A 23,815-nucleotide genomic window follows, 5' to 3' on the forward strand; every position below is an offset into this window, starting at 1 on the left:
TATGTAACATCTACAGAGGTTCTAACTAGTTATTAAGATAGTGTAATATTAAATTCACATCTATGTATATAGGGTTATGGTTATTTTCCTTCTATCCACATTTATTTTTTAAAGATTATTTTTATGTGGATCATTTTAAAAATCTTCATTGAATTTGCTACAATATTGCTTCTGTTTTATGCTTTGGATTTTTGACCAGGAGGCATGTGGGATCCCCAACCAGGGATCAAACCTGCACTCCCTGCAGTGGAAGGCGAAGTTCTAATGACTGGCCCGCCAGAGAAGTCCCTCTCCACACTTCTAATGTGGGGTAGTGGAGAAGCAGGGCGTTTAGCGACTTAACCTTGGACTGCAGCACCAGCATTCCCTGTGAGCTGTTCCAAACGCCAACCCTCATCCCACCCCTTTTTTAACCCAGCTCCAGTCAGCTGAATCAGGACCTCCATTTCAACAAGTTCCTCCTGTGATTCAGGGAATCCTTGTGTCCTTTCATCAGTCACACTTTTACTAGTTCCCATATAATAAACCTGTTTCCATTTACATGCAAGTTTATGTTTAGATAACAAAATGGACCAAGGTAGGTGGTCTTTGGGGAAGGAGGATGCAGAGAATGACTGAGCTATGATTCTGCACCTAAGCAATGGGCGAAGGCTAAAATAGCATTTGTGGACGTGAAGAGAAAACATCCTTCCGTAAACACTTCAGTGAAGGAGGGACAACAAATGAGAATAAGAAAAGTATACTGATTATTTTATAAGGAAGGAAAGAAGAACTGTTTTTCTTTTGTAGCTTATTATTTCTATAATAATTGCTTCAAACATGCAGGCTAGGGTCCAAAGTGTTGAAAAGAGTCAGACATGACTGAGTGACTAACACTTTCACTTCCACCAAGAGTTCAACCTCCTATGAAAAGAAACTTTAAATCATCGCTGAGTGATGAAAATATTTCCCACAATGAAGAGCTTCACACAAATCTCCTTACCTTTTAAAGAAAACAGTTCAGACATGAAATTATGTATTTTTATATAAACCTCATATGTACTTAATTCTATAATTGGTAGAGTAGGTGAAACAAGGGCAAGTTAAATTAACTCAGTATTTTATATAGATAATTACTGACCATCTGTATACAAGAAATGTTTCCTTTCTTATGATGAAATTTCTTAGACAAAATCTAAAAACTGCTGACTGTGATAAAAAAAAAAAAAATAATGAGAGAATTATAAAGAAAAGACTTTACCAGTCACAGGTCTTTAAATATTGGATGTAAGAATAATGAACGATTACGGGGGATGCATGTTTGCAAAATGAGGTACTAGTTGGTAATTAGTGGAGTTGTACAACACCCTGGTGAGGTAGGTATGTTTTATTGCTGCCGTTTTATAGATGCAAAACAGGCAGCAGAGAGTAATGAAGTGTCTGCCTCAGGGAACCTAGAAAGTCAGCATCAGCAAAAAGCACTTTTCTGAGACATCCAATTGTGATGCAACTACGTGTTAAGAACCACTTAATTGTCTGGGTTATTTTGGTGAAGTTACTTAGCTTCCATGTACCTCAGTTCCTTCATCTGTAAAATGGGGCGAGTAATAGTATTCATCTCAAATGGTTGTTATTGGAATTGAATTACTTAATACATTAAAAAAAAACTTTAAAAAATACCTGCTTTTTTGAAGAAATTTCCATAGTGGCTGTATCAATTTACATCCCACCAATAGTGCAAGAGGGTTCCCTTTTCTCCACATCCTCTCCAGCATTTATTGTTTGTAGAATTTTTGATGATGGGCATTTTGACTGGTGTGAGGTGACACCTCATTGCAGTTTTGATTTGAATTTCTCTAGTAATACTTGGGCCACATGATGCAATGGCTGACTCACTGGAAAAGATCTTGGTGTTGGAAAAGATGGCAGAGAGAAGGAGAAGAGGGCGATAGAGGATGAGCTGGTTGGATGGCATCACCCATTCATAGGGCATGAACTTTGGCAAACTCCGGGAGATGGAGAGGGAGAGGGAAGCCTGGCATGTTGCAGTCTATGGGGTCGTAAATTGTCAGACACAACTTGGCAACTGAACAACAGCAACAACAACAACAACAACAACATCTTCTTTGGAGAAATGTCTGTTTGGGTCTTCAGCCCATTGTTTGATTGCGTATTTTGTTTTTCTGATATTGAGTTACATGAACTGCTTTTATATTTTGGTGATTAATCCTCTGTCAGTTGTTTCATTTGCGATGATTTTCTTCCATTCTGAAGGTTATCTTTTCATCTTGTCATGATAGAGAACAGTATGGAGATGTCTTTAAAAACTAGGAATAAAACTACCATATGACCGAGCAATCCCACTATGGGGAATATATCCTAAGAAAATCACAGTTGTAAAAGACATATGTTCACTGCAGCACTATTTACAATAGTTAGTACACGGAGGCAACCAAGATGTTCATCAACAGATCAATGGATAAAGAACTTGTGGTGTATGTATATATATATATATGATGGAATATTACTCTACCATAAAAGCGAACAAATTTGAGTCAATTCTAGTGAGGTGGATGAAACTAGGGCCTGTTATACACAGTGAATAAATCAGAAAGAGAAAAATATTGTATATTAACACATACATATGGAATCTAGAAAAATGGTACTGATGAATCTATTCGCAGGGGGGGAATAGAGACATAGACATAGAGAAGAGACATGCAGACATGGTAGTGGAAGGAGAGGGTGGGCCAGATTGAGAGAGTAGCATTGAGACATATACAATTACCATATGTAATAGAGATAGCCAGTGGGAATTCTCTGTATGACACAAGGAGTTCAACCCAGTGCTCTGTGACAACCTAGAGGGGCTGGGTGGGGTCAGAGGTGGGGGGAGGTTCAAGAGGTGGGGACATATGTATGCCTACAGCTGATTCATGTGGATGTATGAGAACTTCCAGAACTTCAAACTGGATCAACAACACAACATTGTAAAGCAATTATCCTTGAATTAAAAATAAATAAGTTTTAAAAATACCTGGCCTATAATTGGCCAACTACCATCGTCTATGAATGATCATTTGTGTGCCTTTCTGATTGCTAAGGATATGAATATGGACAAAAGAAATCCCTGCCTCGTGAGTTTCAGTTCAGTTCAGTTCAGTCACCCAGTCATGTCCAACTCTTTGAGATACCATGGACTTCAGCATGTTATACTTCCCTGCCTATCACCAACTCCCAGAGCTTGCTCAAACTCATGTCCATTAGTTGGTGATGCCATCCAACTATCTCATCCTGTTATTCCCTTCTCCTCCTGCCTTCAATCTTTCCCAGCATCAGGGTCTTTTCCAGTGAATCAGTTCTTTGCATCTTGTGACCAAAGTATTGGAGTTTCAGCTTCAGCATCAGTCCTTCCAATGAATATCCAGGACTGATTTCCTTTAGGATGGACTGGTTTGATCTCCTTGCTGTCCAAGGGACTCTCAAGAGTCTTCTCCAACACCCCAGTTCAAAAGCATCATTTTTTCTGCACTCAGAGCTTTCTTATGGTCTAATTCTCACATCCATACATGACTACTAGAAAAATCATAGCTTTGAGTATATGGACCTTTGTAGGTAAAGTAATGTCTCTACTTTTTTATATGCTGTCCAGGTTTGTCATAGCTTTTCTTCCAAGAAGCAAGCATCTTTTAATTTCATGGCTGCAGTCACCATCCACAGTGATTTTGGAGCTCAAGAAAATAAAGTCTCTCACTGTTTCCATTGTCTCCCCATCTATTTGCCATGAAGTGATGGGACTGGATGCCATGATCTTAGTTTTTTGAATGTTGAGTTTTAAGCCTGCTTTTTTTTTTTTTTTTGGAGAATTTTAAGCATTACTTTATTTTTTTTTTTAATTTTTATTTTTCAGTGGGTTTTGTCATACATTGATATGAATCAGCCATAGAGTTACACGAATTCCCCATCCCGGTCTCCCATCCCACCTCCCTCTCCACCCGATTCCTCTGGATCTTCCCAGCCCAACAGGCCCGAGCACTTGACTCATGCCTCCCACCTGGGCTGGTGGTCTGTTTCACCACAGATAATATACATGCTGTTCTTTCGAAACATCCCACCCTCCCCTTCTCTATAAGTAAGGTGAAAAGACAGCCCTCAGATTGGGAGAAAATAATAGCAAATGAAGAAACAGACAAAGGATTAATCTCAAAAATATACAAGCAACTCCTGAAGCTCAATTCCAGAAAAATAAATGACCCAATCAAAAAATGGGCCAAAGAACTAAACAGACATTTCTCCAAAGAAGACATACAGATGGCTAACAAACACTTGAAAAGATGCTCCACATCACTCATTATCAGAGAAATGCAAATCAAAACCACAATGAGGTACCATTACACGCCAGTCAGGATGGCTGCTATCCAAAAGTCTACAAGCAATAAATGCTGGAGAGGGTGTGGAGAAAAGGGAACCCTCTTACACTGTTGGTGGGAATGCAAACTATTACAGCCACTATGGAAAACAGTGTGGAGATTTCTTAAAAAACTGGAAATAGAACTGCCATATGACCCAGCAATACCACTTCTGGGCATACACACTGAGGAATCTAGATCTGAAAGAGACACATGCACCCCAATGTTCATCGCAGCACTGTTTATAATAGCCAGGACATGGAAGCAACCTAGATGCCCATCAGCAGATGAATGGGTAAGGAAGCTGTGGTACATATACACCATGGAATATTACTCAGCCATTAAAAAGAATTCATTTGAATCAGTTCTAATGAGATGGATGAAACTGGAGCCCATTATACAGAGTGAGGTGAGCCAGAAAGATAAAGAACATTACAGTATACTAACAGATATATACGGAATTTAGAAAGATGGTAACGATGGCCCTATATGCAGGGCAGAAGAAGAGACGCAGAAGTACAGAACAGACTTTTAAGCCTGCTTTTTCACTCTCCTGTTTCACTTTTATAAAGTGGCTCTTTAGTTCCTCTTCACTTTCTGCCTTAAGGGTGGTGTCTTTGCATATCTAAGGTTATTGATATTTCTCCCTGCAATTTTGATACAGCTTGTGCTTCATCCAGCCTGGCATTTCACATGATGTACTCTGCATTTAAGTTAAATAAGCAGGGTGACAATATACAGACTTGACATACTTCTTTCCCAATTTGGAATCAGTACACTGTTCCATATCCAGTTCTAACTGTTGCTTCTTGATCTGCATGCAGATTTCTCAGGAGGCAGGTAAGGTGGTCTGAAGATTCCTTAAGAATCTTCCACAGTTTGTTGTGATCCACACAGTCAAAGGCTTTAGTGTAGTCAATGAAGCAGAAGTAGATGTTCTTCTGGAATCCTCTTGCTTTTTCTCATTCCTCTACCTTTTCTAAATTCAGTTTGAATATCTGGAAGTTCTTGTGAACTTATAGTCTATTTATTAACATAACATTTTTTCAGCTCACGGGTATCAGTATATGTCCTTCCTATGAACAGGTAGAAAGAGGCAGTCCTCACACTTACTTTCTTTTTTATTTTTTAATTGCTAGGGATAATTTCACAGTGGCTAGGTAATTTTTCTCAATTTCCTCTGAATGAGTTTGAACAAAGAGAGGATTTTATTAATTACTTTATAATCTGACTAAAAGCAAACAGTGGTGTTAGGCACTGATTGGAGGTTGGGTGACAAAGAAACAAAAAATGATCTCCTTTCTCAAGGGGTTTAAATGCTAGTGAGGGAGTCAGATATATATATATATATATATATATATATATATATATATATATATATATACATACATAAAACTGGCTCTAATCAAGTCTGTCTTTGATAAATATAATAAAAGAACAAGGAAGCAAGATAGAGAAAAGTACTATCGATAGAGAAAAAAGAAGAAACATCAAGAAAGTGAACACAAAGGATAAAGAAGAAAAAAAGAACAGAACTAAGGGAAGGGTGTATTTGATATGCAATTAGAGTTGTGATACTTACTGACTGCAGGAGGGTCTGCCACATGTTGAAGCTGGAGACGGAGGGGCTGGGGACAGCTGATGTCTCAGCTACATGGGAATGACTTTTTTAAGCCCAAGATGGAACTGCTCCCATCTGGAGTACCAAGTCCGAAAACTAAAATGTAGGTAACTTTTGTACCCCTGTAAAAGCTCTCCTGGACCAAAAACTGAGTATATTCACAGATGGTCAATAAGTATATGAAAAGATGCTTGTCATTACTAATTATTCAGTTCAATTCAGTTCAGTCGCTCAGTCATGTCCGACTCTTTGCAGACTAATTATTATACTAATTATTAGAGAAATGCAAATCCAAACTGCAATGAGGTGCCATTACACCAGTCAGAATGACCGTCATTAAAAAGTCTACAGGACTTCCCCAGTGGTCCAGTCATTAAGAGTCTGCTTGTCAATGCAGGGGACATGGGTTCAATCCCCGGGTTAGGGGAGATTCCGCATGCCACAGGGCAGCTAAGCACATTTATCAAAACTCCCGAAACCCACATGCTCTAGAGCTCGTGCGCCACAACCACTGAGCCCACGCACCCTAGAGCCCATGCTCCACACAAGAGAGGCCACTGCAATGAGAAGCCCATGCTCTGCAACTAGAGAAAAGTCCTCAGTGATGAAGAGCCAGAACAGCAGAAAAAAAAAGTCTATAACTAAATGCCGGAGAGTGTCTGGAGGAAAGGGAACCCTCCTACACTGTTGGTAGGAATGTAAATTGGTGTAGCCACTATGGAGAATGGTATGGAGGTTCCTTTAAACACCAAAGACAGAGCTACCATGTGACCCAGCAATCCCATCCCTCAGCATGTATCTGGACAAAACTATGAACAAAAAAGATACATGCTCCCTCATGTTCACAGGAGGCCTATTCAAAACAGCCAAGACATGGAAACAACCTAAATGTCCATCAACAGATGAAAGGATAAAGAAGATATAGTACATATATACAATGGAATACTATTCAGCCATAAAAAAGAACAAAATAATGCCATTTGCAGCAACATAGATGCTACTACAGGTTAGCCTACTAAGTGAAGTAAGTCAGAAAGAGAAAGAAAATACCATATGATATCACTTATACATGGAATCTAAAATATGACACAAAAGAACTGATCTATGAAACAGACTCACAGACAGAGAGAATAGACTTGTCGTTGCCAAGGAAATATAGGGGAGGGATGGAGGAGGAGTTTGGGGTTAGTAGATGCAAACTACTGCATATAGAATAGATGAACAGCAAAGTCCTACTGTATAGCCCAGGGTATTATATTAAATGTCCTGGGATAAACCATAATGGAAAAGAATATTAAAAACTAATCCATAAATATGTATAACTGAGTACCATGCTGTACATCAGAAATTAACACAACATTTTAAATCAACTATACTTCACTTAAAAAAAAAAAAGATGACACAGTATATTCAGTTAGCCTATCCCCAAACGCCAAGCCAACTTTGGGTTCTATACTTATTTCCTTGTTCCTTCTCACCCTAAATGAGGTTGACTATGTGGCTACAGTAGGATAGATATTTCCTATTTTTTCTTTCCCTTGTTCTTTATCCTTTCTCTTATAAGTGTTCCCTGCCTTCCGTCCCATTTGTCAGTTCCTGGAAATGAGACCAGCTGCTTCAAGAAGTATTATATAAAGCATGCACGTGTGTGCTCAGTCACTCAGTAATGCCCAGCTCTTCACAATCCCCTGGACGGTAGCCCACCAGGTTCCTCTGTCCATGGGATTCTCAAGGCCAGAACACTGGAGTGGGCTGCCATGCCCTTCTCCAGGGGATCTTCCTGACACAGGGGTTGAACTCCATCTCCTTGTCCCCTGCACCAGCAAGCAGATTCTTTACCACTGAACCACCTGGGAAGGCCATTATCTAAAGCGTGTACATCTAAGTTGTTGGCATGTTTTTTTTTAACAGGTTCCTCAGCATGAGTATGCTCTACTTTGAAGAAAAATATTGTTAGTGATTAAATATGAAATATCATTTTTTTTGGTAACTTATACTTTAATTTCTTCATTATTTTAAGTACCTTTTCATATTCATAGTATATTCATGTAAGTTTAAAACACTTTTTAAGTATGAAAAATGTGGCCAAGGATTTGGAGATTATAATTAACTGAATAGAGAATATCTAATTAATTATAACCCACAAGCTATAGATTTTCTTCTCCATAGCCTGTTCATCACACACACACACAGAAACAGAAGACAATCATAGCTAGGTTTTAATTTTTATATATAATTATGATGTGAAGATTATTGCTCCCTGTGGTGAATTATTTTTAAAAATGTGCCTGTATATTTAATTTTAGCACACTTAAGTTATTTGAAAGATAGTATATCTATATAACTGTATAAACACAAACATAGTAGCATTTGAAAATAGCTAAAAATGGAAGAGATTATCTTTCTGAACCCTTATTATATAGATGAGAAAACAGGAATAAGAAACTTAAGGTCTAAGCCAAATTTAAATTTTCAAACACTTAGACCAGTGCCTTTTCTAAGCAAAGGTCATTGGTAACAATGATATGTGTTTGATCTCAGACATTTGTAGACACTTCACATTCTAAGTCACTTAGTTCAGTTTGGTTCAGTTGCTCAGTTATGTCCGACTCTTCGCGACCCCATGAACCGCAGCGCGCCAGGCCTCCCTGTTCATCACCAACTTCTGGAGTTTACCCAAACTCATGTCCATTGAGTCAGTGATGCCATCCAACCATCTCATCCTCTGTCATCCCCTTCTCCTCCTGCCTTCAATCTTTCCCAACATCAGGGTCTTTTCCAATGGCTCAGCTCTTCGCATCAGGTGGCCAAAATATTGGAGTTTCAGCTTCAGCATCAGTCCTTCCAATAAACACCCAGGACTGATTTCCTTTAGGATGGACTGATTGGAAGTTGCTTAACTTCTCTTCTAATTTACAAAGTAATTCTCCTAACACAATGAGAACTTGAAACAGCACAAATAATTCAAAGAATGGTATAAATATTATTTGTGTTTTCATTAAGGTTAGCAATACAGTGTATCTTTGATTGAAAAGAAGTGTTTGGCCTCCAACTAATAAAATAATATTTAAAAAAAAAAATAAAGTATCAGTTCTCCCCACGTTAAAAAAAAAGAAAAGAAAAGAAAAGAAAAGAAAAGAAGTGTAAAGTTTAAATGCCTAAATTAAAGATGGAGGCATCAATATTAAAGGCCGTGGAGACTGTGGATATCATGACAAGCTGAAGAGTAAAATTCTATCACAGCTCACTGAGCACTGAGATGCTTTAGCTATTCTTGGGGTGCCAGGAGATATACTTGGATCACTTCTACTGTTCCTGCTCCCATCTCCCAGCTACTGTGCTTTTTGTTTTTAAAGGCTTATGCCTTCCATCTACTTTAGACACCTAAACTTGGGCTAGTGGAACCAGTGGAGAACCAGAAGCGCCTATGACTTTTTTCTGAATACCACACCTATACGTCCATTCAAACCTGTCGTCAGTGATTGACTAAAGCCTGAGTATGGAAGCTCAGCTTCTTTGTCACCATAGAATGAACTCTGAGATATAATTTAGATGCAAGACCTCCCCTTGCTCACTCTGAATTTGATCGACATCTTCTTCAGAGTCCTGTTTCCCTGTTATCTTACCAGTAATCCTAGGAGGTTTCTTAATTAATCACTAGTACACAAATTCCCATCTCAGAGTTTGTCTTTGAGCAACTGGATCTAAGTAACTACTAAAGCTATTTAGGATCTACCCATTCTGCCATCTGTCTATCTATCCATTTATCCATCCATATTTATCTATATTTGCTACCTTGCCCTCTCTTTCTTGCCTCCATCTATGTACTTCCACCCCTCATCCCATTCTAACAAAATAAATAACCCATAAAATGTATGTTTCCATTCCATATTCTATATATTAATATAATCATACAAAAATATAAATTTATGGGGGAATATCTGTGTTCCCCAAATAGCCTGTTCTGCTTTCTATCTTGTTCTTCTTACTGAACAATATTTAGATTCCTAATAAAGAATATTAGCAATTTTAACTAAGAGTTCTAATATAAGTTACCCTACTTATAAGCTTTATAAAAATAATTCTTGGGAAGAGAAAGCATTATGGTAAGAATCTGCAGTCATAGTTGGGAAAAATTTTGATGCTGTCAATCTCAGAGTTTTGATATTCTAACATCTTGACTGGTTGCCAATATTTATATATGAAGGCATCATGATTTTTATTTAGTTTGTATATAATTCCTCTGCTCTGATTCTATATTGTATTATATATAGTCCAAATATTTCTCTAATGATTCCTTGAAAGTGAAAAGTGAAGTTGCTCAGTTGCATCCGACTCTTTGCAACACCATGGACTATAGCCTAGCAGGCTTCTCCATCCATGGGATTTTCCAGGCAAGAGTAATGTACTGGGTTGCCATTTCGATATTTAATACTGAATTCGTATACTCTTCATCTTTAGATCTGTTTTACAACACACTAGAAGGGTTGATATCTTTATTTTCCTTTTGTAAATATGAAGTCTGATTAGGGAGATTAACAGACTTTTTCCTGACCACAAGCATTAGAGTCAGAGTCAGAACATGAATTAGGAATCCTTGGCTTCCAACTCCACATTTAATTCATTAGCAGAGGATCATTGCCATTTTCTTATAAAATAAACTCCTTTGTAATATTATTTATTCTATTATCAAAACATGGATATTATGTCAGTAGCCGTCACTCAGGATATCATTAAAGTTCCAATTGGATGAATATGGTTCGTTTCTTATGGAATCAGCACAATTTTTCTTTAACTGGAAATATAATGTTATTTTCATCTTCAGAAATGTGAAGCAAAAATGACTATAGAATAAGAGTCATCATCTGTGTATGAAATATTACCTTTATAATACAAGATAAATATTTTTATTCTGAAAATTTCCTTAAGAATGTGTACATTCCTTTTTAAATAAACTGAATTATTTGAGTATATGAAGATATATTTAAATTAATGGACAGAAAAATATGAATATTCCTGTGACAGGATGCCATAGGTTGTAACATTTGGAAGGACAGATCAACAGGATTTCTGAGCACATGCTGGCCAGTCCAATGTACAGAATCTATAATCTAGTTAAACTAAGTAAATTCCTCCTTTCTTAGACTATGGATTTTTCCATGTCAGTTAATAATAATGATAGCTTTCATTGACTACATAATTCTGAAATTACTAGATATAATCATGCTACTGAGTTACTTCTCCCCTTTTCAAACTTACATTTGCTCAGAAGCAGTAGAGTAGAAAAATATAGACTTCTATTTCTCTTCTTTTTATACTGGTCATGAGGTTCTCAAGGCAAAAACACTGACGTGGTTTGCCATTCCCTTCTTCAGTGGACACGTTTTGTTAGAATTCTCCACCATTTCTCTTTTTGCCCTGCGTTTCTACATAGGGAACCTAAATTTATTTGTGATGTTCCTTTGCTTCCAATAAGTTACAGAAATACAAGTTCTTTCTTATTTCAAGATACCACTGGGAATTATATAAATTTTTACATAATATTTTTAAATGTAATGCTCACTTTATCAGTAGTCTAGGTTAGTATCAGCCCACTGGGACATATTATCAGAACTGACTTTATGTTCTGCCTTAACATCTATAGCAATGATATCAGAATGGTGAGGGATGGGGAGAAAGCATAAGGAAAGAAGACATGTGAATGTCACAAAACTAAGGAAGTATATAATTTGGGAAAACATAGTAATTGAGAACAATTTTAATGACAGAAATGGAAATTAAAGTTAAGAGTTGATTTGTTAACCAGATTTATCTTGCTACCTTATAAAACAGCTGATCTGAATGGAAAGACAATTTTAAATTCATCAGCTATTTTCATTTATACCTTAAATCACACTTTGCAAATTTTAGCAGACTATAACTTTAAATTCAATGGCAAGGATATGGCCCACATGAACTTGTTTTAGATTACGGTAATTCCATTGTGCTAGTTTTTCTGAAGTGAGTTTTAGAAATAACAATATATTCATTAAACTGTAAGTTGATGAATACAATCTCTCACTATATCGTAAAACTCTCCTTAGAGTAAGTGAAGATAGAAATGTACATCCTGTGTCTTCTACCTCAATCTGATATAAAACAAGACAAATTAATTAAGAAATTATGAGCACTATAGTATACTGGAGAATATATAAGACATAGTAGGTAAGAAGTTAGGCCCAAAAGAACAGGTTTTAAAGTAAAATAATATTCTGTAACAATGTACTTAATATATACATGCATATATAGGTATGTGAACATTTTGAGGAAGCTCCGAATAAGACCTACTTTCTCATAGTACTTGATCTCGTAGTCCAGTATGGCTCCATTGGAAAAAGCAGGCGCTTGCCATGATAGGGCAATGCTATTCTGGGACGCCCAGTCTTTTCTTACCATACCTATCAGGGAAGGTGCTGAAAAGAAAGAAAACAACTAAGAATTAATCGGCAGGAATCATTCTCCACAATGCTTTCTTTAACATTTTGTCTCCCAAGGAAAACACAATTCTTGTCGAAGAGGACACCGATTATTGACATCAGATCAATATGATAATCAGGATCTACTTTATTCAATCCAAATGAAATATTAAAATGTATTTAGAAACTGATGACTCAGTGGTAGAGAATTTTGCCTGCAGTCCAGGAGCTGCAGGAGATGCAGCTTCGATCCCTGGGTTGGAAAGATCCCCTGGAGAAGGGCAAGGCAACTCACTCCAGCATTCTTGCCTGCAGAATCCCATGGACGGAGCAGCCCTGTGGGCTACAGTCCAGGGGTCACAAAGAGTCACCCACACCTGAAGCAACTCGGCACGCAGGCATGCAGAAACAAATCAGGGAACAAAGGAGAAACTCAGCCCAAGAATAAGGACCACAACTCATCATCTCTGATTCTGTTAGAGGACAACATGTTTCCTAAAACTGGCTTTGGTTTTGAGCTATAACATGAAGTATAATAGACTTGACTTCTATATTTTCTCAAAACTAAGACTACTACAGAAAATCCTCTGCAATTACATGATCACTTATAGGCTTTCTTTCCTTCAAGACTTAGTATTTTATGAAGTTTTAGTACTTTATAGAAGTTACATCACAAACATAGCTACAGTACATTTTGGCTTATCAATGAAAGTATCATTTCTCTGGCAAGGTTTCTATGACTTTTGACCAAAACTGAAATATTTAATTTATGAAGTTTATTTTCAATCATGTCTGTCTTCTTTTTCTATATAACACTACCTTAACAATCCAATCCTAACCTAAAGTAATCTTGTATACACTGAAGGTTTTTTTCATCTAACAAAATGCTTCTCATCTTTAAATACTCGAATTACTTACAAAAGTAATTTTTACACAGAGAACTAAAATTCAGTCTTAAAAATACAAACTAAATATACTGAGATACCATTTCTCATCTTAAAATGGCAAAAAAATCCCAAAACTTGACACCAGGCTCTGTTGGCTAGACTGTGAGGAAAAGACTTTAATACACTGTTGGTGTAAATGTAAAATGGCATAATCCTTATAAGGGGAAATTTAACAGTTTAAGGCAAATTATATGTTCATTTACACTTTGGCTTTTGGGAATCTGTTGAAAGAGACACTACACAAATACAAAGTGACATATTTACAAGACTACTTGCTAAAATTTATTTGTAAAGCCTGGAAACAATTTAAATGCCCATCAATTAGGGATTGGTTTAAAAAACTATGCTACATTCACCAGAGAATTATGAAACTGTATAAAGGAATTGTTACCATCTATAAATACTAGAGTGAATTTATTTCAGGATTTACTTTTAAATGAAAAAAGTGAGGTGGAGAAAAATGCATAAAAAAAAAGTCTAAGGATAAATCTAAGAATAAAAACTAGTAACAATGGTTACCCTTAGAGGATGGGAGGCCAGGATGGTCACTACAGGGTTAGAAGAAAATCATCTCTGAATATAAATAATAAAAAAACAAATGAACATAGAAAGAGCAATCTCAAAAGATTAAAAGAAAGAAATCTGTGTATTGAGTTGAAAACATAGCCTCTGAAAGAAACTACTTAAAATGACATTAAATGACAGTTACTTAACCTACATCCCAATGGGACATATTCTAAGTATAAAAAAAAAAAACTGAAAAAATTATTGAACCGCTTTTAGTAATGATATTGTAAGTAGTATTACTGGTATTATAATGCTGAATGTGTGTGTGTGTGTGTGTGTATTAAGAGACAAATCAAATGAGTAATTACATTGGTATTATTGAGAACTAGGATTTTTTTCCCTATGGGAAAACAGAGATACAGATGTCAGACCAATGAAGGTAAGTAAAAACCTTATCCTAGTAAACCTGAATTAGAAGTATGATTATGAGCTCATGTATCTTTCCAGTTCATTTTCAGAAATTTCCAGACCAATGAAGCTAAGTAAAAACCCTATATGAGTAAACTTGAATTAGTATGATTATGAACTCATGTATCTTTCCAGTTCATTTTCAAAAATACTTTCACATGTACTAAATGCAGTTGAAAATAGGATTTGAAGACACTGATTCTCTATAATTAAGATGAAATTTTTTTTAGTTTCTAAGAGAGATTCAAGTATTAAATGTGGTAATTTACTTTCTAAAGTTGTCTGTGTATCTTAAGGATAAACTACTTTCTTAAATTTGTGAGAATGACAAGTTTGGTTCTCATAAGAAATTAAGTACTTTAGAAACTATATTTGAGACTCTTTCCAGCTGCTTAATGCCAGTATTATTGCTGTACTAAGATATTTTCTTAAAATGAGTGATAATTATAGAAATTGCTAAGAAATAGAAGACTTTGTGCCATAAGCTAAAATAGAAATATATAAAATGGTAAATAAGAAAATGTTCTGACAATTCTGTATATTGAGTCATATTCACTACTAATAAACTACCATTAGTCAATTAATGGTATTAATTCCTGCTGAAAAATGCATTAATGTTCTTGGAATTATAGTACAATAATGGATTAAATGGTGCTTTATGGAAAAACTAAAACTTTAATGTGAATAATACAAATTAGAAGTTGACTAAAGTATATAAAAGTATATCAATTCATTACCAGTTTTGAAAATGTTCTTTTCATGTATACAATGTTATGGTTAATTTTCAGTTTAATGTACAATATCACAAAGCAGTATTACCAGTGTATTATATTTTGTCTCATAATTATTTAGCACTCAAGTTCAAATGATACAATCCTTACAAAACCTATAAGAAATTCAATTATGCCAACAGCATTTTAGAATGACTATTGGTTTAAAATATAGGTACCATCTTTCCTATTTCCAGCTCTTCAATGGTTATTTAATTGTACAGACACATCACCTAAATTATATGAATCCTCTTCTATACTTTTATAAAATAGAAAATTAAGAGAATATTTTCTCTAACTACATAGATTCTTCACTTATAAATGTACTTCAAGGTCTACGATCTATATAAAATCTAAAATCTCTTCACTTTTGCACATCCCTTTCATATGTAAACATCTATGTTTTAAACAGTTGCTAAATATACATAATTCTAGATAATTCTATTTTAAACCAATATTCTAAATCATACTGTATATTTTAAAATAGTTTCCATAATATTTACTTTAATGGCTAATATTCAATTGTGTTGCTATTTATCAAGTCATTCCTCTAATGTTGGATGTTGAGGTTTAAAATATTGTTTTGTCAGAATTCTGACATTTTATGTACATTCTATGCATAAATTTTGATTTTGTCAAAATTATTTTAGAGAGAAAATTGCTTTATATAATTTGGATTTTGCGTCATACTATTATTACCATAGTGCTTTTGAAAAAAGCTCTATCAATATTACTAATTGTACATTTTAAACACTTAATGAGTTTGAAAGCAGAGGATGTAGAAAACAATTTATAGGTCAATATACCTCAAACACTGCATTTTACGCTTTCAGAGAAGAACATTACACACAATTTCATTTTAAAATAAGGTTTCAATACATGAAACCTAAAGCATTTGCTTTGAATATATCTAATGAATTTGTCTTAATAAGTCAAGTTTACATAGCATCTGAATTGGCATATTGTGAAAATTCTGCAGTACCAACTAATACAAAGCAGAAAATACGTTTATTCCTCCACATGAGAAAAACTGATTTTAGGACACAAAAGGGCAGCTATTGATCTTTACTTCTGATTCTAAAAAGCTAGAGAAGGAAAGAAATAGTCAGGGAAATAATATCTCCTGGAGTCTGTCAGATCAGAGGCTAACTGAAAGATGTGAAGACTCAAGCAATGTTTCCTGAGTAGCAATTACCTATTCAGTATAGCCTCCAGCAGAATCATCTTTCTGATATACATCCTTTCTTGAGTCTTCAAAAATCTTAGCTTTGACCTTCAACGTAAATGACTGATGAATAGATTACCACATTCTTGAAAATGGTTTTCATACAAAAACTTTTGATTACTACATTTTTTGAATCTCAAGCAGTTTACCAAAAACTATGTAGCAAAAAATGAAAATGAAAGTGTGAAGGGAGTTAGTTCTAACAAAAGAGATCTTACTCACACTTAGAAAAGTTTTGCTTTCTTATGCTTATATGGAGATACCTAAAGAAACAGTGAATTATTCTAGTTAAGTATTTTGCTCTTAATTGAGTTAATCAATTTTTATTAAATGTTTATATTATGTATGTTATCTTATTACATTGTCATAAATCTATGGGGAAGAAATTGCTTCCATAAGATGATGACATTGAGGCTCAGAGAAGTGAGCAATTGTTTAATGATATAACGAGAAGGCCAATTTTGACATTAATGCAGAATGTCAAGAAAGAAGTGGAAAATTTAACATTTTTGCTATACTTTCTCTTAAAATTAAATCTATTCAGTATTGTAAATACCTGCTCAAAATTAGTAGAAATGAGGCAATGTTACAAGTATCCTTGCTGTATTCGAGTTGATTATTTCTTGAAATTTTAAAATATCAAACGCTAACACTACTGGTCAGAATTACACTGTTGTTGGTCAGTCAGTCGTGGCCAACTCTTTGCCACCCCATGGACTGCAGCACATCAGGCTTCCACATCCTTCTTTATCTCCCTGAGTTTTCACAAACTCATGTTCATTAAGTCAGTGATGCCATCCAACCACCTCATCCTCTTTTACCCCCTTCTCCTCCTGCCCTCAATCAAACTACATTGTGGATTATCACAAATATGTCTTATTTTTAGCATGTAATCAAGATTTACACCATGGATCATGGGGTGTTTTCCTAAAAATCAAACAATTGCTAATTCTCAGTCATCTATTGAGCATACTGGGTAAATGAAGGCTTACTTATTGGGATACGCTTACCTGCATGAGTGTGTGTGTGTGTGTTTAGATGAAAAAGAGAGATTGGGGTGGGGAATGCTCCTATGCACATGTGTTTGTGGCAGTGAAAATCTTAATAGTGAATGTTAAATAACAGAATCCCAATATAGGAATAGATCTTATAAGCAATTTAATACCTTTTATCACCAATGCAGAAAATGCTTCAATGTATTTCTGATAGCTGAGTATCCACTTCTTGCTTTAGCACTGTAGTATTTCACAAAGAAAGTACTGTAAGGAGTACGGTACTTCCGAAAGCTATCCATTGTCTTTTAAAAATCTTTAATTGATAAAAAGTTCTCATCTGGAGTCACTGTTTGCTTTCTATAACTTCCACCTCGATCCTAATGCTAGTGCTGACATTTAGTACAAATAGAATTCACTCTTTCCCTTTGCTTATCTATCAACCTCTTTTTCCTATTCCTTCTTTCTCTTCTTTCCATTCTTCTTTAATTTCTTCTTTACTTTAGCACTTCTCAGCTTGTCTGCTTTATGCTCTCCTTTCTGTGCTTCCCTGTGCCTCTTTCTAGAATTATTATCAACAACAGGATGAAATGTGAATTCAGAACAACAATATAATAAATAAATAATACAGATTAGACAGTAGAGTTCAGAACAGACTTTTAAGACTATATGATTTTCCTCTTTTCTTTGCTAATGAGCCAGTGGGTATATCTACAGAGCACAAGTATGTAATAGTGTTTCTTTTGTGTATGTGCAGAAGAACACACTCAATACACTATTCTTACTTGTGAAATTTTGTAAATGTGATATTTAGCATGTGAACTGACATTTTTGAAACCTGATAACATGCTTCAAAATATTTCTGATGTTTATCTTGTTTTGAAAATGTTTATTAAATATACTGTGCTTTACATAGCGCAATCTATCCTAATGATAACTGTTACATGTGCTTTTCTTTTCACATGATTTTCCCTGTAATCAGTGGTAATATTTATTGTTATCTACTTCCCTGTGTAGTCAAAACCTGATTATGAGCTTGAAATATACAGATGATGCTTACATACAGCAGAACTGGTGCTTTATTTTCTTTCTAGCCTCTTTCTCTTTTCTACACCTGAGAATAAAACTGTGGTATGTTCAATCATGTGACACCTGTGATGTGATAAATTATGGCATCCAAATACTTCTACATTGTAATCCCCGGAACCTGTGAATGATCTTATCTGGTGAAGAGACTTTGCAGTTTTGATTAAATTAAGGATTCTTAGATGAGATTACTCTGGATTATCCAGGTAGGCCTAATATAATCACAGGTACACTCATAAAAAAGAGATAGGAGAAGACACCTACACAAGAGAAGGCTGTGAGTCAAGGAATGCAGAAGTTGGAAGAAGGAAGGAGGGCATCCTTCCTGGAGCCTACAGAAAGAACCAGTCCTCCTGACACCTTTATTTCAGCCCTCCCTGTAAGACTTATGTTGGATTTCTGACATACAGAACTGTGTTATGATAAATACAGGTTGTTTTTGAGACAATAAGTTTGTGATGATTTGTTGCAGTGCAACAATAGGAAACAAACAGTTCAATTGATTAATCTGTGAAGACCTAAATACATTTGAGTCAGTAGAGAAAGTGGATAAGTTTTTTAAAAATATGTTTCTAAAAAAAAATGTTTCTAAAACAGTGATAAAAAGTCATCTATTTATATTTTGAAAATTAATCCTTTGTCAGTTGTTTCATTTGCTACTATTTTCTCCCATTCTGAGGGCTGTCTTTTCACTTTGCTTATAGTTTCTTATGCTGTGCAAAAGCTTTTATGCTTAATCAGGTTCCACTTGTTTACTTTCATTTTTATTTCTGTTACTCTAGGAGGTGAGTCATAGAGGATCTTGCTTTGATTTATGTCATTGAGTGTTCTGCCTATGTTTTCCTCTAAGAGTTTTATAGTTTCTGGTCTTACATTTAGGTCTTTAATCCATTTTGAGTTTACCTTTGTGTATGGTGTTAGGAAGTGTTCTAATTTCATTCTTTTACATGTAGCTGTCCAGTTTTCCCAACACCAATTTTTGAAGAGGCTGTCTCTGCCCCATTGTATATTCTTGCTTCCTTTTCAAAAATAAGGTACCCAAAGGTGCATGGGTTTATTTCTGGGCTTTATATCTTGTTCCATTGGTCTATATTTATGTTTTTGTGCAAGTACCATGAACACTATTTACAATAGCTAGAACACGGAAGCAACCCAGATGTCCATCGACAAATAAATGGATAAAAAAGTTGTGCTACATATATACAATGGAATATTACTCAGCCATAAAAAAAGAACATCTTTTTATGTGTTCTAATGAGGTGGATGAACCTAGAACCTATGGATGAATCTAGAACCTAGAACCTTATACAGAGTGAAGTAAGTCAGAAAGGGAAAGATAAATATTGTATTCTAACACATATATACAGAATCTAGAAAAATGTTACTGAATAATTTATTCACAGGGCAGCAGTGGAGAAACAGACATAGAGAATAGACTTATGGACATGGGGAGAAGGGAGGAGAGGATGAGACACATGGAAAGAGTAACATGAAAACTTACATTACCATATGTAAAATAGACACCAATGGGAATTTGCTGTATGCCTCAGGAAACTCAAATAGGGCTTCTGGATCAATTTAGAGGGGTGGGATGGGGCAGAAGATGGGAGGGGTTTTCAAAAGGGAGGGGCTATATGTGTACCTATGGCTAATTCATGTTGAGGTTTGACAGAAAATAAGAAAATTCTGTAAAGCAATTGTCCTTCAATAAAAAAAATAGATTAATTAAAAAGTCATCTATTTAATACCTAACTCATCCGATATATTACTTTCAAAAACTATTTGATCTGATCCTTTGAAAAATATTTTGGATACTCTGATCCTATAGATTTTCCATATTTAATATACAATGTCAGGGTTCTCTTTTCTCTATGTTACTTACTAGAAAAGAATAAGATCTTCCTCTTTCTGATTGTTCTCACCTTAAGTTACAGGTGATATAAGACTAATTTTTTTCTAGTTTTTTCTCAGAATTAATTTGTCTATTTTTAAAAAAGTATTTAGCCTTGAATTTCAATTTTTCCCAGGGAAAAAAGTAACATCGTTCAACACAAAACTTGCACAGTCCTTCTACTTCTTCCTGCCATGCCAATATGAAGTGGGCAGGTGGCTTAACAATATGTTAGTGAAAAATATGTGGAAATATTGACCCAAAAAACTTTCACTACCTGTGGAGGCCACAATGAAACATCACTATTAATAATGAGTCAAAAAACACAGCACTATCAGCTCTTAAATATACAGAATAAAATCAGAAGCATCATCTTTAAATTTATTTTCTGCATAACCTGGCTTTTTAAATTTCTATTTTATTAGCCTTGTGACTGACTAATTTAATGTGCTCACTGTTAAGTATATTGTGAGGCTGTTGTTTTCAGTATTTAACACCATATACCTCTTCTAACTACTATATCATTTCAGAAGCATTTAGGAAACTGTTTATATAACAGATGCTCTAAAATGCAGTTTATTTGAAATTTAAAGGTAAAAAATATCCTCAAATTAGACCAGTCTGAGATTCTGTTGACCTTATCGTTACTTGTCAAGTATAACTAAAAATACATATGTTGTATCATTATTTTTTAGGAAGTTAACATATTCTATCCACCCAAATCTCAGAAAGTTCACCTGGCCCTAGAGAAAAATCAATAATTTGTCACATCTCATCTTGGTGGTTTAGTTGCTAAGAAGTGTCTGGTTCTTGTGACCCCATGGACTCTATCCCTCCAGGAATTTCTGTCCATGGAATTCTCTAGGCAAGAATACTGGAGTGGGTTGCCATTTTCTTCTCTAGAGAATCTCCCTGACCCAGGGATCAAACTCAGGTCTCCTGCATTGTAGGAAGATTCTTTACTGACTTAGCTATAAGGGAAGCCGTTCTCATCTTAACTTCACATAATCTCCCAATTCATAATTTTTCACTATATTAAAATTAAGAATTGGTTTTTAGTAATAATTCTAGGCAAAAGTAGTCTCATTTAAACTGTAAAAAACTAAACTGTAAAATAAAGAGATTTAAAATATAATATCCTACTTATATTTGAATATAATTTGTAACTTCTGGGCCTCAGTCAATTCATCAAAAATTCTGCATCATGTTCCAGGATAGGAAAAAGTCAGCCAACTTAAATATTATCATATAAGAAAAAAATTATATTAAAATTACCAGGAAAGTCATCTACGGTAAATGATTACAATCATTTTAACATATATTGTGGAAAGCAGCTAAGTGAAAAAACTTGCAAAAATATAAATTTTAAAATAACATAATGAATAAAGTTTTACTTTCACATTTTATTGCTACACTTAAAAAAGTTCAGACTCTTAAAAGAAATCCATACAATAGATTTCAATCAAGCTGTTTAAAAATGATGTAGACATACAGACATGGGGAAATAAGTGTAATATTTAAAGTGACAAAAGCACTATGCAAAATGATATGCATGGTGTGATTAAAAATATTTCTAAAATAGTAAATGCCCACAAACTATGTAACTAAACTGTTAACTATTGTATGTTGCTGTTGCTGTTTAGTCGCTAAGTCATGGCTGACTCTTCCTGACCCCCTGACCTGTCATCTGCCAGGATCCTCTGTGCATAGGATTACCCAAACAAGAATACTGGAGTAGGTTGCCATGTCCTCCTCCAGGGGATCTCTCCAACTCAGGAAACTATTGTATAACTATTGATAAGTTATGTATCTATCAAGATTATTTTGGAAGATTTGTAATTGATCATGAATGAGATGGTGGCCAGCTCCTCTCCAAATCTTAATTCAGCAATATTCTTTTAAAAAAATGTAAAAATGTCATTCAGTGGTATAAACACCACAGGGATGACCCTCTTCCTGAGGATGATGAGAACAAAGAAAAGCAAAAGGATGATATCCCTGTCTGGGACACAGAATATCTGAAAGTTTCCCAAGGAACATTTTTTAAACTTACTACGACTGCAGACTATTTAAACATCAAAGATTTGCTCAATATTATACATGTAAGACTGTGGCCAGCATGATCAAGAGGAGATTCTCAAGCCTTTCAATATCAGAAATGACTTTACTGAAGAAGCAGCAGCCCAGGAAGGCAAAGAAAACCAGTGACGAAAAGACACGTGAGATGTTATGCCTGACACGGTAACACTGAAAGGGCTTTTCCAAATACTACTTGGGCTACTGTTTATAATTGTTAATATTAGACAAATAGACAAATGTAGCAGTGAATCAACTGTATTTAGAGGATACTGTCCTCACTGCACCTGTTATTTTAGTACTGATTCCAAACCTCTAGCTGAGTTTCTTCCAGTGTGATCAAAACTTTCTCTTTTCTTTGATCTGGATAAAACTGAACTGTGGGTTCTCTAAAAACACATACATACTCACACTCACACATTATGCATCAACTATAACAGCATTAAATTACTAATAGTTGCTTACCATGCTCACCTAGCAAACTAGAAGTTAACAAGAGCAAAACAGAAATAAACCTAATAATTGTACAATAGTTTCTGATTTTTAAATTACATTGACAAATTATTATATTACCCGTAATTTTAAAAAACTGATTTAAAAAGAATATGATCTCAAAGAGCCTAAATAATCTCAGTCTTAGCTTATGTGATATTCTGAAGACTTTTTCAAAAATATAATTCAAAATTTTAATAAATTCAAAAAGTTGAAGCTAAATATGAATATATTTATAAGGTATGACTATGAAGTAACACATGTAGCTTATGGAAGAGTCATCAAATTTTAGTCTTGCTATATATTTCTGTCATCCTTGAATTTATGTGATGATACAAAATTGCAGACAAAGCTAGCTGAAAAAACCGCTGGCTTCAAAAGTATTTTAAATGAAGAAGTTTTGTGAAAATTAGTCTCAAAAGTATTATGGATTTGCTTATTAGATGTTCCAAGAAGGAAAAAGAAAAGATCCTTTTCTATGCTGTTGAACCCCTAGGGTTCTTAAACAAACCAGAAAGTTTCAGTCACATTTTGGTTGTGAAACAACCCATGGATAAACTTGGGAATTTTAGAAAAGAGATTCACATATAAGGACTTCTATTCATAAGATAAAATAGCCGCGATTACCCTTTTTTCCCTTAAGACAGAACCCAGTCTTGTTTAAGACTTCTTTGATCACTGCAAATGGAATTGATTTTGATGTCTAAATTCCTAAAACGTTTATTGTCTATTCCACCTGACACTAGCAATTGTCTGCCTCTATCGTAAGCTCTTGCAAGTCCTCTTTACAGAATAAATAATAATATATTGCAGCTCACTTTTCAACTTCTCATGCTTTTCACATACATTAAATCACCTTCAAAATACCAAAACTTTGTAAGTACAACTATTCTCATT

The 23,815-nt window shown here is 34.9% G+C and overlaps 1 protein-coding gene across 2 annotated transcripts in view; it reads right to left on the bottom strand.

Moving 5' to 3' along the window:
* The window catches only part of EPHA6 (EPH receptor A6), a 923,948-nt gene that overhangs the window by 365,007 nt on the left and 535,126 nt on the right, over positions 1-23,815 (bottom strand). For both annotated transcript variants that reach the window (XM_065913782.1, XM_065913783.1), the window contains exon 6: positions 12,337-12,461. In XM_065913782.1, the coding sequence (XP_065769854.1) occupies positions 12,337-12,461 (125 nt within the window). The remainder of the gene's footprint in view (positions 1-12,336; positions 12,462-23,815) is intronic.

Source organism: Muntiacus reevesi, chromosome 21 (genome assembly GCF_963930625.1).
Source record: "Muntiacus reevesi chromosome 21, mMunRee1.1, whole genome shotgun sequence".
Lineage (NCBI taxonomy): Eukaryota > Metazoa > Chordata > Mammalia > Artiodactyla > Cervidae > Muntiacus > Muntiacus reevesi.